This window comes from Sus scrofa, chromosome 6, assembly GCF_054392235.1.
Source record: "Sus scrofa isolate SSC_HxYL_T2T_F1_AM1 chromosome 6, Sscrofa_HxYL_maternal_Yorkshire_Landrace_v2.0, whole genome shotgun sequence".
Lineage (NCBI taxonomy): Eukaryota > Metazoa > Chordata > Mammalia > Artiodactyla > Suidae > Sus > Sus scrofa.
The window spans coordinates 147,274,851-147,291,958 of record NC_139388.1 but is presented as its reverse complement, the minus strand read 5'-3'; the positions used below and the strand labels follow the sequence as shown (position 1 = coordinate 147,291,958).

The 17,108-nt window shown below is 34.3% G+C and overlaps 1 protein-coding gene across 50 annotated transcripts in view; it reads left to right on the top strand.

The window, feature by feature from the left end:
* Positions 1-17,108, top strand: part of LRRC7 (leucine rich repeat containing 7) — a 537,967-nt gene that overhangs the window by 424,098 nt on the left and 96,761 nt on the right. For 19 of the 50 annotated variants that reach the window (XR_014807984.1, XR_014807983.1, XR_014807985.1 and 16 more), the window contains 4 exons: positions 1,277-1,525; positions 6,292-6,492; positions 15,691-15,802; positions 16,012-16,192. Coding sequence is in view for 38 of the 50 variants with exons in the window: in XM_084964715.1 (XP_084820841.1) it covers positions 1,277-1,525; positions 6,292-6,492; positions 15,691-15,802; positions 16,012-16,192 (743 nt within the window). In the remaining 12 variants the exon portion in view is untranslated. The remainder of the gene's footprint in view (positions 1-1,276; positions 1,526-6,291; positions 6,493-15,690; positions 15,803-16,011; positions 16,193-17,108) is intronic. The other 31 variants (XR_014807988.1, XR_014807993.1, XR_014807989.1 and 28 more) reach the window with 3 other exon arrangements.

The window sequence follows — 17,108 nt, the reverse complement described above, 5'->3', positions numbered from 1 at the left end:
TCACTAATTTTTATGGTATTATTTGTGCACTTTTTCTGCCATGAGCACTAACAGCTCCATCCTTAGTGACTAAGTACCTAAGTAATTGTGTATGCATCCTATTAATAGATCTAGACTGTGTTATGTGTTATTTTCTGCCCCTCATTCTCACATTTTCTAAACCAACACACTCTACAACCTTACTGGAATTAGTCAGTAAAGTAATTGACAAGGCCTACCTGATATCATTGTGGAAAGCCTGAAATGGATTCCCAAATCAAAATGACAATTTTGTTAAGGATTTGGGCTTTAAAAAAAAAAAAAATGTTTCTGAGTGGTTGATTAGTGCTATCTAATAACCAAAGAGACATTTTTTAACTAAAAATAAACCAGAAAAAAAAAAAAAAGACTTTCAGAACATTTTGGTTCTTCTTGTGAGGATTTTATATGTTAAATCCAGAACCAATGGATGATGCATTCTATGCTGGACCTCTGATTCATTCTTTTATTTCATTTAATGTCAAAAACTACATACTTCTTCCTAAAAAAAAAAATCTATATTCAAAGGCTCCAAGAAGAAAAGAATGTATTTAATATACTCTGGTATATACGTCAATGAAAACATAAAATACAGTAAATGCAAACAGTTATTTAGAAGCCCTGTTTGTGTGTTATGTGATCAGGTTTGATTATAATCAGAGTAGGTTCATTATACTTTAGAGTACATTTTCTTTATATTTATCTGTATTTATTTTATTTTATATATTGATGAAACAATGTATTTCCCAAAATCTCAAACTACTTGGCTTTGACTAATTTGAATATTTCCAATGGCATTGGCTATTGGACAAATTAGAACACAAACAAACTTCTAAATAAATCATCATGGAAGTATGATGAATGAAATATGCTGAAATCTTACACTAAGTTAATATGCTTTTTGGTTCATTACATGTACATTAAATTTAGCACCATTTTACCTTTAATTTACATAAAAATTTAAAAGGAACCACTGACCTATGCCATCAACTTCCAAATGGACTAGAGCATAATGCCCTACTTAGAATGTGTTTAGTGTAGTATGAATGCTGCATTGTGTAGAGAAAGTGTGACCCTTTAGCTTCATGTGATATTGGTACTGTTTTATTACACAGAGTTAAAACTGATTTTCTGATGGTTGTTTTAAATGCATTACCCAGAATGAAAAAAAAAAATCAAGAATAGAAAAATGATAAAGTGAAAGTTTTGCTACAGTGCTCCTCTTTCTCCCAGAAAATGGAGATTCCTTCTCCCACAGGATCACTCCTGCCAAGCCCCCTGGGAAAGGGGCCAGCGTGGGATTACTCTCCAACCTGCCAGACTGTCTGGCGATTGCTGCACACCATGGGCCAGGTGTGATCAGCAGATCCAAGATATGCCCGTCCCCCAGAATGACCCACAGCTGGCATGGGGTTGTATAAGTGGCCTCCAGCAGGAGAGGAGCATGTGTACTCCATTGCCAGTTGCAGCACAATCCACCACTCTTCCCTCTCTAAGTGGCAGACAGGTAGGCCTAGGTGTTTGGGGTAGGAGAATCCCCTATGTAGAGGCAACCTTGGAACAGTGGTTTATGGGGTATGTTCTGCATGATTTGGGGAGAGAAATGTTGGTCGTATAGAAACCTTCCAATTGCCAGTGTTTGATCCCAATTTAATTTTTTGTTCGTTGACACTGGCAGTGGGATGGGGAGAACTGAGTCAGAGGGGAGGGAACATCAATACGAGGTGCCTATCAGTGGGATATCTGGCATGGTTTTCGAGTTGGGTGCTTTGTTTTTATTTATGTTTTCCTTTGTAAAGATTTTTTATTTAATTTAAAGTGTGGGAATACCAATAGTTGGGCAGAATGTTGATGACACTACTGATGCAATCTAAATTGTCCCCAGACAAACATATTTTTTATAATATCAATTCTGGGGGAGATTAAATAGCTAAAACGTGATTCTTAAAACTGCATGAGATTTGAATTGAAATGTGCTAAGAGAGAACTTTGAGCACAAAGATGGAATCTGTTGAAAACCTCAATTTCCCTTTAATTTGAAGGTACAGATTATGAGAATTCCTGTAAGAGAAGATTGGCTTGGGAGTTGTGGCAAGTAGGGCTTCCTTATCCAGCGGGCGGGGTGTTTAATGAAAAAAAATCGTAATGGGATATGGAAGAACAATGCATTTTTATAAACTTATCATCTACATGTAATGGACTTGATTCTTATTCTATGTCTTATATTCTTTCTACAATATAAGGCAAGCTGAGAATCCTAACTAAAACATTTCCTTTCTATGTGAAATGTTCCATTTAATTCTTAGAATAAGATATATAACAATTAATAATCAACATATTGACTAGTATTTCTCTTACTGGAATTATAATCAAATCAAATTAAAATTTATCATTATATGAGAAAAGCGTAGTTCTATGTGAATTCAATATATTATTTCTAAATGCCCTAGCTACTAACATTCATTCTTCATTGCTAAATCTCTAGGAGTCTCCAACATCTTGCAGCTGCTATTTGCATTTACTGCACTTTGATTAGGTCTGAGATATATATATAATGTCAAACACTTCTATTTTCCAAAATTAAAATAACATTTGGTGAAAATCTTGCATTTTAATAAAATGTATATGTAAAATGAGCAAATACTTTATGGTGAGTGATAAAGACAACATTTTGGTAAGAATGTAATTGATAAATTTTTCTCACCTATTAAATATTCTTTATCCCATATTAGAATAAGGGAGTATTTATAGCCTATATATTTAGAAATGTAAAGAAACTGCTTTTGTATTTGGGCATTATTGAACTATTAACATAATTGTGTTTTTGATCGTATTTATTCATTTCTGAATCACAGCACACATGAGCTGAAAAATAATGAGGCAAAACAATCTGTAAAAAGGTGTAAGATATGCTTTTACACAGCTTATGAGTATAGCAAAATTATAAAATACCATAGTTTCATTTTAAAATAAATTATAAATATTGTGTTAACTATGTTTTAAAAATTGAAATTATCATATTTAACTCAATAAAATTCCTACTTTAGACTTAAACTATTTCCTCCATAAGACTGTACAAATACTGCTGCACCTATACCAGAGAATAGCTCTGCGCCAAATACCTGTATAGCGTAAGCTTCAGAATCAAAGACCTGAGTTTGAATCTGAGCATTGCTACCTATAGCTGTATGACTTTCAAGTAATTTACTCCCTTTAAGCTCCTGTTTTCTTTTTGTACAGTGGAAGCAGATGCTACAATAGGTTGTGCAATTTAAATGAGATCTAATTATAGTTAATTATAGATTACTGATTAATTAATATATTAGTTATAACCATTTAGTATTCATTTATATTTAAATCTGTATGGCAAATAATAAGGTATCATTTATTATATAAATACCTAATAATAAATATCCCTGTAAAATATTTTGCATGGTGCCTGGCATATGGCAGATATTGAATAAATAAATAGTTGTTGCTACACACAATCTGAAAAATAATCCAGACAGTTACAAGTATTATGATTAGACATATATATACACACACACACACACACACACATATATAGATAGATTGCCAAAAGAATCCATATTTTAATAATACGTTAAGTATAATCTGGTGTTAGACTAATCTCTACATAGAACTTAAAAAATTTCAAAGTACTTTCATATTTATTATCTCATTTGAAATGTAGATTAACCCAAGATACTATCATTCCCATTTCACATGAGTAGCAAGTGGACAGAAAGATTTGTGGCTGATAACTAGTCAGGAGCAAATCTATGGCTTAAATTTTGGTCTTCTGACTCTAAGTCCAGTAAATTCTGCGATGGACTAGCAAATGGAAAGAAAGGATCTTCTTGTATAGGTGGAACAAATCCAAGTTTTATGAGACCTGAGGCTTCCACAGTTTGGAGAGGGGCCTTTTTAAGGAAAAGAATATAAAATAACCAGGGAAATACATAAGTGGGGCCCTCACAAGGCTTTGGAAAGAGCCCATGCCGTTGACAGACCCTAAAGCATAAGCTTCATTAGCTTCATGGCAAATCCACTTATGTTTCTAGATTTAAATATTTTTACAGAGATAAAATACCCAAATATATTCTCGTGGTGTGACCAAAATATCTCATTAACTTGTTATTAAATAACCAGAAAGTATCAGTATCATGGCCATTAGTAAACAGGCATCTAATTGTGTCAGATGAGACACAACATCTACAAAAATAGATTATGCTATTGAGTGTAGTACTTAATTCAATTAAAAAAGAACACTTCCTATTTTTTTGCCTTTGATTCAATAATTTTAGCACTGAGGATTTTTAAGGTATATAAAATTTTAATTTAATGTTCTATTCAAAATTATTTTTCATTCATATAGCACTGGTTTTTAAAAATTAAAAGATCCTCTTAATTGGAATAATGGTCATACCATTCTATAATTTACATTTTTAAACATAGTTTTTTGACTTTTAGCCCTTTGATGTTAAGTACTTTTAAACAAGTTCAACAATATAATTTAAAACTTAGTTTTAAATTTGTGATTACTATTCCTAATACCAATTGAAACAGCAGATCCAAGAATGCATGCATCCCAATAGACTTTGTCTAGCATGGCTATCATTCTTTTTTATTTTTATTTAAGAATGCATTATAAAGTACTCTAAGATATATATATAGAGAGATATATAAATATCTCTCTATATATATTACACTCTAACAACTACTTCTTTTCATGTAAAGTCAAGTTTTTTCTTGGGTTACATTTTTGTAGCTTTATTTTTATATATTCTTAACTTCATCCTTTTTTTTCAGTATATTAAAGATTAAACTACATTTTAATAGTATTTACACTAACAAAATTATCTGGTTTTTCATTGGTTTTCAAAAGAACATATTGGAAAAATAATTCTGCATTTTAGTACTGAGAGATCTTCTAGAGAGGTCCAACCCCAGTATTTGATGTGGACAGTGAGATACGGGAAGATGCGATACTGGACTAACAAAGTTGGTGGATTAGCTAAAACTGCAGATGAGCAAAAGTGTTTCAATTCATATTTACAACCCTCAGATCTATACCACTCTCATAGTTTCTTACATTTCATATGTTACACAGCTGTGTGGGGGTGGGCATGTGTGCCCCTCCCTTCTCCTTCTTTTATCTCTCATTCCCACTCTCCTTCTTTTAGCTTCTCCTCTCCTCCAGCCCACCTTCACACACTTTCCACAGCACATACTCACCACAATCACACAAACCATTCCATTTTGTAAAGTTGGTTCTACTCAGATGCAAAAAGACATGACTGTTGGAATAAACCAGGCCAAGTAAATCTGCCCCTTATGTTTCCTCCCATCCTTTTTAATCAGCATGGATAATTTGTATCTATACCTTCTTACGTATAAGTACTTTGATGGTGGGATATTCTATGGAATGTCTCATATTTTCTCTTTCGAAATTAAATGTGGATAATTAATGTACATATTCCCTAAAGTAAGATTGAGACACCAAAAATGAATTCAAGAATGGAAATAAATATCTAGATAAATATAAGCCAAAATTTACATATTTACTTAGAATATCTTAATGTTCTCAATTTTTTATTTCTCTTTAATGTAAGATGTAGATATAAAGTATGTTACTTTACTAGGGTAAAACTAAACATAAGAGCTTCTCTGAAGGATATTACCTATAATAATATAGGTATTATTAGGACTTAGCTCCCCTACCTTTTGATGTATCATGCTAATTAACATAGCATGAGTACGTATTTGATAGCGAATACTGTCAATGCCCCATTTTTTAATATGATAACTCTACTTGTAAATCTCTTGGAGTCTCCTTCATAAAACCTAGATTGATATTCCAAAGATATTTTAACATCAAAATAATTACTTATAGATAATTAAGATAGGGAAGAGAACAGCCTCTAAATTATAAAAGCAATTGATAGTAAATTGATTAAATTTTTCATAGATTACCAGTCACTTAAGTGTTTGACCTACTGCTATTACAGCCATCTGTAGAGTGGGTCTTAGAGATAAGATACAATCCAAAAGATGTTTTTAATCTAGAAGGGTGGTCAGGGGTAGAGAGAAGTCCCAGGAGGCAGAATGAAAAAAGAACACCATGTGTTCTACTCTACAGCACAGTTATTCAGCCAACTCAACACTCACTATATTGCATTTGGTTATACTACTACATATAAAATGGAATAGTTGTGTGGACATGCTTGCTAAAAGTATTTTTATGTTAAATTTCTTTTTATAAACTTCTAGGTTGAAATAAACCTAAAACGATATCCAACTCCTTATCCAGAGGATTTAAAGAATATGGTAAAATCTGTTCAAAATCTGGTGGGTAAACCAAGCCATGGAGTGCGTGTTGAGAGTTCAAATCCAACTGCTAACACGGAGCAAACTGTGAAAGAAAAATATGAACACAAGTGGCCTGTAGCCCCAAAGGAGATTACAGTGGAGGTATTTCAAGGTTATTGGTAATTGCCAGTGTGGTTTGGATTTTTTGGAATTACTAAATGTTTTTTTTTAAGTGAACAGATCTTCCTTGATAAGTGCATTTTTTTTCCTAATGTATAAATGAGTCTCTCTACTCTTTCAAACTATGAGGGTTGCCTTTAATAAATGACACCCTCATGGCCTAAAATCAGTAATACAGCTCCAAAAGTTCCAATACACACAGAAGGAATAATTTACACACCCAGCTAGGCCTGACCAGTAAGTGTATTAAATCATTTTCATGATATTCCTCTGATTATCCCAGCCTTTTATTATATCAGTCATCAGAAAAGACTAAATGAAGTTATTATTATCATTATTATTATTATTATTATTATGTAAATCTCATTAAAATTCTTGATCAGATTTAGGGCCAATTTTTTTAAATGTTTTTGTGTTTGGTTTACACCCTTTATAGGAAACACTACTATAAACAGTAAAAAGGGGGCAATAACTTTGAAATTTAGCTTTATGGAATCTAATATGAAGCTTAGTTCTTATATTTTAAAATGAACCAGATACTCATCCTTATCAATTTGTATGGTCTGAAAAGAATTCAACTCCATTTTGCCACCTCTGTACTATCTCATCTACTCTTCAACTAATTTGATTATCATCTTTTTATCTTCATTAGAAACATAATTGGTCTGAGTACATCTAGAAGTTCCTGTACCTGCTGCTCAAATATCTAAGTTGACAAAACTCTTTTACAAATCTGCATTTTAAAGCATCAGTTTGTTGCATTGATTAAACACCAACTGTATATTTAGCACTGTGCTAAACACTGTGAGAGAGAGAAAAGAAATATAAAATGTGTGACTAGTCCCCAAATAATTTACAGTCTAGCCAGGTAAACTTAACATAGATGAATAAATTAGAAAACATATTATATAAAATATGATAACATGATTGGTTGTGTGATGGAGAATATAATACTCTAAGAAATTGGAAAGATAAGCAATCATTGCCAGTTTAAAAGATACATGAAATGTTTAAGGTTGACTCACATATTAAAGACTGGGTGATTCTTTTAAAGTCAAAAAGAGAGGAAGTCATTCAAAGAGAAATAAAGCTTAAGCAAAAATAAGCAGGATGTACACATCTCCCAATGGAAATACCAGCCTGCCCCAGAAGAAAGGAATACAGCTAGGTATCTGGGAAGAAAATTTAAGTAAATATTCATTTTCATTGCTTTTTTTTTCATTTTGCTTATAAAATCAGTATTTTTGTACCTTTTTTCTAAAATAGTATAAATATTCTATGGCAAAGCAACAAACTTTTACCCCTAAGATAATTCAATAATGTAAAAAAGAAGACAACCAGTATTTAGCAGGTACACACTAAATATACATACACTCGGAGTTCCGTCATGGCGCAGTGGTTAACGAATCCCACTAGGAACCATGAGGTTGCAGGTTCCATCCCTGGCCTCACTCAGTGGATTAAGGATCTGAAGTTGCCGTGAGCTGTGGTGTGGGTCGCAGATGCGGCTCGGATCCCACGTTGCTGTGGCTCTGGCGTAGGCTGGCAGCTCAGCTCTGATTGGACCCCTAGCCTGGGAACCTCCATATGCCGTGGGAGCGGCCCAAGAAATGGCAAAAAGACCAAATAAATAAATAAATAAATAAATAAATAAATATACATACACTTTATATTTAGATCTCATGTCATCACAATTTAACATCAAAATAACTGTGAGGTCAAGATTACCCATAAATTGAATAACTGTACTACAAAATAAGTAGATCCTAAAATTGCTTAATATGGGAATGGGAGAGGTGAGGTGGGAAAAAGATGGCTCTGGTCATGTATTTAATAATAACCTGATAATAGATCTGGAAATTGTCCCACATGTACTTCAAGTTTAACAAATCCAAAATTAAATGTAATATTTCCTCCTCAGATTTGCTTCTGCATCTGTAAGCCTGCTCTTAATCTCAGCTGGCACCAATAGCTACCAATTCACTCAAGGTAGAAATATACAAAGTATCTTGATTTCTTTTTTCTTCTTTCTCTTCACTCCCTGCCTTTCCGAAAAATTTCCAGTGTCTATAAATTTTCATTTAAATGTATCTCCTCTATCTTTTGGCCCTCAATTCTGTCCTGCAGTTCTATAAGAACTGTCAATTTCTTGGCTTACCTTGTTCCCAGCCACTTCATTGCTTTGCTAATCATCTTTTTGAAACACACATCTAATCTAACTACATTCAATATCTTGCAATAACCTATAATGAAAAGAATATGGAGAAGAACATGTATGTATATACACACCTATATATACATATAACTGAATCACTTTTAGTTTTGATAAAACTAAAACAACATTGTAAATCAACTATACTTCAATTAAAACACACACATCTAATGTTGCCCTCCTTAGAAAAAAAAACCTCTACAGTGACTTTGTAATGCCTAGCTAATTAACTCTTAATTAGCTAGTCAATCTAAATAAGACTGAAGCTCAACTTTCAGCTTTATATTTATTTCTTTGATTCACCCCACTCTTTCTTCATTTTCCTCTTCTACTGGCTTTTTCCTCTTGAGTAGAAATTTCACTGATATTATAAACATTTTTTCTAAAACCAAAATTCTCTATCTTCTTTCCCCAAACTTTTAGCCCTCCTAGAGCAAGATGTTGCTTTCTGTATCATCCTCCCCTTCTGAATAACTGCCTTCAAATTAAGGGACCATACTTCATTCTACTTCCAAATATAATAAATGCAGATAACCAAGTATCTAGATGATCAGTGTCTGTTATGGAATTTTGTTATATGTTAGGCCATTTTAAGGTCATCATTACTTAGATCACACTGCCAAGAATATTGAAGAGGGTAGTACTTGCTTGCATGATATACCTACCTATGTGGTTAAATATGGAAAACAGAGGTAGGAAGAACCAGAAGCAGAAAACAGAAAGAAAAAAGAAGGGTTAAAAATGCAGCAGAGAAAGAGGGGAAAGGGAAGATAAATCACATTAATTGATCACTTTCTATTTGCCAACTCTGGGCCAAGAGTTTTAACATATTATTGTAGACAGAGAATGTGGTCAGGAGAACCATAAGAACAAGGCAGTTGAGATATGAAGATTCTTTTCTGCCCCCATTTTCCTTTATATATACCTTGTGTAGTTTGCATTTTTTTTTGCCAGTTCTTAGTCTGTCTGAACTGCTAAAACAGAATATCATAGACTGGGTGACTTAGAAACCTTTTTTTAAAGAAGCCAGATTTCAAAAATTCAAGAGACTTAAAACCAAAGCTTCAAAGGTACAAAGATATCAGGAGCTAGTATACAGTTAAACCCAGGTCTCTCAGGAAAGGCAAAAACATTCATTTCTCATAGTTCTGGAGGCTGGAAAGTCCAAGCTCATGGCACCAGCAGATTCAGTGTCTGTGAGGGACCACTTCCTTTGTTCTTAACCAGACATCTTCTTTTTGTGACCTCAGACAGCAAAAGGGATCTGGGAGCCCTCTAGGGTCTCTTTTATAAGGGTGCTATTCTCATTTATGAGGGTTCCACCCTCTGACCTAATCACATCCCAAAGGCCCAGTCTCCAAATACCATCATATAGGTTTCAATATATAAATTTGTGGAGGGGACAGAAACATCCAGTCTGTAGCACCCTGTTCTTTATATGGCCATCACTTCCTCATCCTTCAAGTTTCAGTATAAAGGTTACCTCAACAGGAAGGCCTTCCCTGATCACTCTGATCAATAGGTCTCTTGGATTTTCTCTATCACATCACCCCACTTATTAGCATTAAATATAATGAAACATTAATGGTAATTTTGTTTATTAGCTTCACGATTGTGCATTTCATGGGGGCAAGGACCACTTCTGTCTTGCCCATCATTGTCCTCTTCGTGTCTAGCACAGTGCCTGGTATGAAGTAGAAATATCTATAAGTAAGTAAATGACTGATAGCAGTCCAGTGTTTTAACTCTGGCGACATGTCTGTCTCTTCATCCAATTAGAAGGTAATTCAAGGCAAGGGCAACTTCTCTGAGTGTTTGTTGAATGAATGATTGATTGTTGGCTATCTTACCTATCCACATGTTATCACCTCTACGTTGAATAACATGTATTCTAGAAATAATAATCTACCCAATGGCCAATAAAATGAAATCTTTCTCAACCCTGATAATATAAGGTATCTATATCATGTACATTAATATTATGAGTAATGGTAAAATATGGTAGAGGATATTGTGGAATGAGGAGGGCAAGGAAGGAGGAGGAAAAGAAGGAAGGAGAATAGTACAGTGAATAAAGTTGTGATGTAAACTAATTAAAGGCTAGAGGTTCTTAAACTCTTGGTATATGAATGCCTTTAATGTCTTAATAATTTTATTATAGTGATCCTAGACCAAAAGAAATAACTAACAGTTCCATTTATTAAGTTGTTAGGTGTGTACAACTTAGTATATACTTATACCCTACTTAGTGGTTATTTGAAAAATAGCACACATAAATTTAAAGAGAAAATAACTGTTTATGTCATTCTCCACTAACAAAAACTACTTAATAATGGAATTATGCACCTACTGGACACCATCTACCTTCTCAAATCTTAGAATCATATTGGATACTACAGCTCCAATTTCTAATGGCATTTGATTTTTGATCACAGCAACCACCAAAAACATAGATTCACAAAGACTAAAATCAAAAGAAATGTGCTATCGAGTGGTGAAAATGAGAGCTACCTCAAGATAGCAGTTCTCACAGTATCTGATTGGTGTATGTCATGTATTGCTTTTTTGTCCCTCAAATGCTTAAAATAACCCATGTGTCCCTGTGAATTAGCAACAGCACCATCGGTGCCTCAGGAACACAGTTTGGGAACAGGAGAAAGGACTTCAGAGTCTAAAGGTATGAATTCAAAATTTGACTCTACCTTGTTACTAATTGTGTGACCTTGACTAGTCACTGAAACCTTTCTCAGCCTTGGTTTCTTTACTTTAAAAAATATAGATAGTAATAACACTGTTTTGCAGTTTTTGTGGAGATGAAATCAGAGGAAAACAAATATTTATAACAGTTCCAAGCACAGTTCTTGGCCCAGAGGAAAGCAACAGTAAATAACCATTCCCTCCTCTTGCACAGAAGATCCTGCCCCATCTTCCTTTAGTCCTTCTGTGAGTCACTAACTTGCATTTCAGAAAACTTCTCATCAGATCCCTCTTCATTCACCATGTCTACCAAGTTCGTAAAGGTATGCACTTTTGCCTTTATTATGAATCTCAGTCCAATTTCACCTCTAAAGAGGAATCACATCTTTCTCCCGTGGAAAAGAGGATAGTCACTTACTCTTGAAAGTTTCCTTTTATTAATACTAGACTTTGACTCACAAGCTCAGATACAAGCTTTTTTTTTTTTTTCCCCTTTTGACTTCCTTCTTAGGCTCCCTTTCACCAAGATTTAGTTTAAACAGTGGAAGGGCAATGGCATAAAATAGAAGAAGGGAGGGGGTACCTTTTCTTTCCCCTCAATCTCTGTCCCCTCACCAGAAAAATTATGATTCAGTGTACTTATAATGGGACCCCACTAAATTTGACTCCCTACTACTTCCACTGTCTTTACCCCTAATAGCAGTCCCAAAAACTTCACCCACTTTTCTAACACTAACTCGATTCTTCCGGCCTATTTATAAAAGATTTAAAGGAGGCAAAGTCGATTATCAGTGTCCGTTGTTGGATAGTTAACGTTGTCTATTATGTGACGCCCATTTGAGAAGTGAGCTTCTCTTAGGGAAGACAATATAGCATATACAGTGTCACATAATAGACCTTCAAGAAGGACAGACCCCAGATCAAATCCTGGCTCTAACACCTCTTAAGCTTGTGACTTGGAATTATTAGTTTACCTCTCTGAGCTTCCATTTCATTATCTATAAAGCAAAGATGATTTTTAAAAATTAAAATAATTAGTAACAATAAAAATAAGGTTATCTTTTATGTAATTGCAAGGGATAAAATAAAGTGATTAGCATAGTAACATCGAAGCAGATATGTAACAGATTCTCTGTAACTGATGGCCATTGTCATCATCATCATCATCTTTATCATCATTTTGCTAAGAAAGGTAAGAGTCTAGCTGGGTCAGTTTAAACCCATTATTCTTGCTTCAGTAGTAGTCCTCTACCTGGGTGAAGTACCACAAAATGCTAGAGAAGAGATGCAAGTTCATGACTAGCTGATATTATTTTTCCTGGTCCCTAGGACTCTTGTTGATTCAAAATAGAAATTCTTGAGCAGAACCAGAGACTTAATTTGAGTCAAACCGTAGTTACCATGCAGAGCTCCAGTCACAGTTTGGGGATACAAGTGTGAATATTTGATCTATACATACAAGATAACTTGAATACCGAATGGGGAAAAAAAGTAGTGAAACCTTTCATTATATTTACATTTCTGTGCTTGTACAACTATTTTATTTGTTTGTTTTTGACTAAAACAAAATGTTTATGCTTCTATATTGTAACGTCATGAGGATATTTCCTTTTCAAAATATTATTTCAACAAATAAGTTATATTTAAATTCATAGAATGCTAGTACTAGATAGAAATGTGCACTAATTCCTATTATCTGTTACCTTCATTTTATTGATAAATTGAATCAGATCTAGAGAGTTACAGTTTATTAACAAGGTAACCTGGATAATAAAACTAAAGCAAGAATAAAACAAATATGCCACTTAAAATTTTTAAGTCTTAACATATTTTACACCTTTCATAGTATCATTCCTCAAACTTGTAGTTTTTCCAAACGTGTGTAAAGGCTTTTATTCTCTATTCTCTCAATGTAAAACTTTATCAAAAGTTTCTTATGCTAAACTTTTGAAATAATTTTCAAAATCTATGCAAACAGATTTTCTTCTTCATCTTCAGAACGTCCATCAATCCCATTCTCTTTTCTGGTTCTCTTCAAATCCAAGACTGCGTGTCACGTCTCTAAAGTCCTCACAGCTGAGCTCACCAGGAGGCAACAATAGTAGGGAAAATCACTGAACTATAGTCTAAAAGAGTCCTGTCTTTGTCTAATTATCTGTATGAGCCTGGGCCTTACTCAGTCTCAGAATCCACCTCTTGGTAAAAACAGGAGTGAACTAGATGATATTCCAGTCTTCTTCTACTGAAACACTATTTTTTTTTAAAGTGTCAGATATACCCAGACTTTTCATAAGCAAATCTTCCCGTACAAAACTAATCAAAAGCAACCCAAAAGACAGAGTTAAGCCAAGAGTTAAAGCAATGGATTTTTCTCAGCAATACCTAAAGACCTGAAATTTGTCACTATAGGAAACCTGGTGGTGGAGGAAGGGATAAAATTTATAGTAAGAGTTTCTATCTGATCATTACCAACCAATTAGTTATAAGGCAGGGACATTTCATTTACTATATTTTTGTCCTCAAGTATATTCTTTCTCAAATTTAACAAAATATTTATAAATGTATTAATATTTCAAACAAGTATTAATAAATGAAAAAAAATCTTTGAATTCAAATTAACATAAAGGCTAATGAAAAAGATAACTTCTGTGCATAAACTTATATCACTACTTACTCATGAACATAAATAAGCCATTTTTATATCTAGAAGAAAGTGAGAATTTGGTATTCTTGCCTTCCCTAATGTTCTCCCACTACCTGGTTAGTTGGGACAATAATTTAAATTACAGAAGTTTAAAATTAATGGTTTTTAATATGTTTATTTTTCATAACATTATATTCCTGTACCAGTGTTGCTCATTACACTTAGGGAATGATTTTTTTTTTTTTTTTTGTCTTTTTGCCATTTCTTGGGCCGCTCCCACGGCATATGGAGGTTCCCAGACTAGGGGTCTAATCGGAGCTGTAGCTGTCAGCCTACGCCAGAGCCACAGCAATGCAGGATCCAAATCGTGTCTGCGACCTACACCACAGCTCACAGCAATGCTGGATCCTCAACCCACTGAGCAAGGGCAGGGATCAAACCCTCAACCTCATGGTTCCTAGTCGGATTCGTTAACCACTGTGCCATGACAGGAACTCCGGGAATGATTTTATAATGAAAATTTAGCAGCCTAGACTGATCATAAGAAAACTAGAAACCATGGTAGAACTAAAGAAATTGAGATGATCACTTGGAAAACAGAAGGAATTAAGAGGGAGATGGCCGGAGTTCCTGTCCTGGCACAGTGGTTAACGAATCCGACTAGGAACCATGAGGTTGCAGATTTGATCCCTGGCCTCACTCAGTGGGTTAAGGATCCAGCATTGCCATGAGCTGTGGTGTAGGTCACAGACTCTGCTCGGATCTGGCGTTCCTGTAACTGTGGTGTAGGCCGGCAGCTGCAGCTCCAATTAGAACCCTAGCCTGGAACCTCCATATGCTGAGGGTGCAGCCCTAGAAAAGACTAAAAAAAAAAAAGAGGGAGATGGCAATAAAAGCAAGAATTGTAGGGCCCAATTGTGCATTAACTTTGTTAAGGATTCAAAAAAAAATCTAGTTGGTCAGTGATGTACTTATATTCTTTCCTCTTAGACTTCTTAAGAGTTCACCCCTTAGAACTGTTACTTGTGTATATATTATATATGTATGTATCATATTACTTATATATGACTTCTTATAATCCAACCCTGTTTTATGAATTATATATATATATATCTCCCTAACTAGGGTAAGCTTCCATGGGGCATGGGTGACATTTTGTCTTTCTTTGGAAACTCCACAGTTCTTTGCACAGTGCCAGGCTTATAAACAGCTTTCAGAAAACTGTCTGATGGACACAACTTAGAATAGATTTACAAGGAGATCCTGCTGAATAGCATTGAGAACTATGTCTAGATACTCATGTTGCAACAGAAGAAAGGATGGGGGAAAAACTGTAATTGTAATGTATACATGTAAGGATAACCTGACCCCCTTGTTGTACAGTGGGAAAATTTAAAAAAAAAAAAAAAAAAGAAAACTGTCTGATGAATAAAGGGGCTCATTTAAATTAGAAAACAAAACATTTTAGTGCTTACCTCAGAGATACATATAATTCACTTCTCCTAGTATGCCACAGTGAATTAAATTCTGGAGCCCCATCTTATAGCTGAGCCAAATAAGGATATTGCCATCTTGGTTAACCAATGTTTAAATGTTTACTTTCCTTGTCCTGTATTATATCTCTCAGGATTCTTTTGTTCATCCAGCTAATGAAATGAGGATTGGGGAACTTCACCCTTCATTAGCTGAGACCCCTCTCTACCCACCCAAACTTGTTCTGCTAGGGAAGGACAAAAAAGGTAACATTGTGAATCCGATGTGGAAAATATGCCACAACTGCATGTGCATGATGAATTGCCAGTAAATTATGATACACTGTAGTCTATAGAAATTGTTTACAAATATGCATATCTCACTTTAATCAATATGCTGTTTTTCTTACTTGCTTTTTTGTTTTGATACTTGTCAGTGTATGTAGCATGATAATATTTTCCCCTTTACCTTGCAGAATCAACTGATGAGTCTGAAATTGACAAAACTCACTGTCTGAATAACAGTGTTTCCTCAGGCACTTACTCAGACTACTCACCTTCCCAGGCTTCCTCAGGATCCTCTAACACCCGGGTTAAAGTGGGGTCCTTGCAGACAACAGCTAAAGATGCAGTACATAATTCTTTGTGGGGTAACAGGTGTGTTTAGAATTCCCTCTTTTCTGTCCCCAAATGCTTATTTTCAGCAACTTTTAAAAAAATGGAATCTTCTAATTTGGGAATTGTATTCAGCACATGAGTGACATAGAAGACAGAAGGGACAGGTAAGCAAATGTAGTCCCCCCGAGATTTCCAAGAGGGGATGAATCCCTTTTATGCAGCAAAACCATTGTTTATGAGAGAGATGGTAGGAAATTAACAGGTTAAGATGACAGAACAAAAAAAATTTTTAATTGGATCAAAAAGTATGTTTGCCTCAATCCACAATCATGACACATTTGGACTTTCACCATCCAAAATGATGTTACGAATTAAAGTTAGATGCGTAGAAAGTCTAGCACAAAGTAAACATTCAATGAATGCATCTTCATCATTATCATTTTATCACCACCTGGGAAGGTTAGAATGTAAGTAAAAGTATTTAATCTCCCCAAAATGGGTCCTCCTCTATATTACTTCCATTTTATAGACAGATTAAAATCAAAGCAATGGAGTGCAACAAAGGACCCTGTGAGGTAGTATTTGCCCAGTTCCGGTTCCCTTGTTTTGTGACTTTTTGCTATGTTTTACACTGCAAATAGCAAATAAAAATTGTCAATGACTTTTACTCATATTTTACTGATAAAATCATCACTATTAGCAATATAGTCCTTGGTAATTAATGAATAACTATTTATACTCATTGATGCCGATGATACAAATACTCTTTCGGTTTATAAATTCACTGTTTGTTATACAAGCTGAGACTGATTTAGGTATTTTTGGAGATACCTTCTAAATGTACTTTTTGTCAGTTAGCAAAAGCACTTAAAAATCTGTCTCTCACTAATAAAAAATATATAATTCAGTATCATTAGTATGCCAATGGTTTAGAATAAACTAAAAAATGAGTATC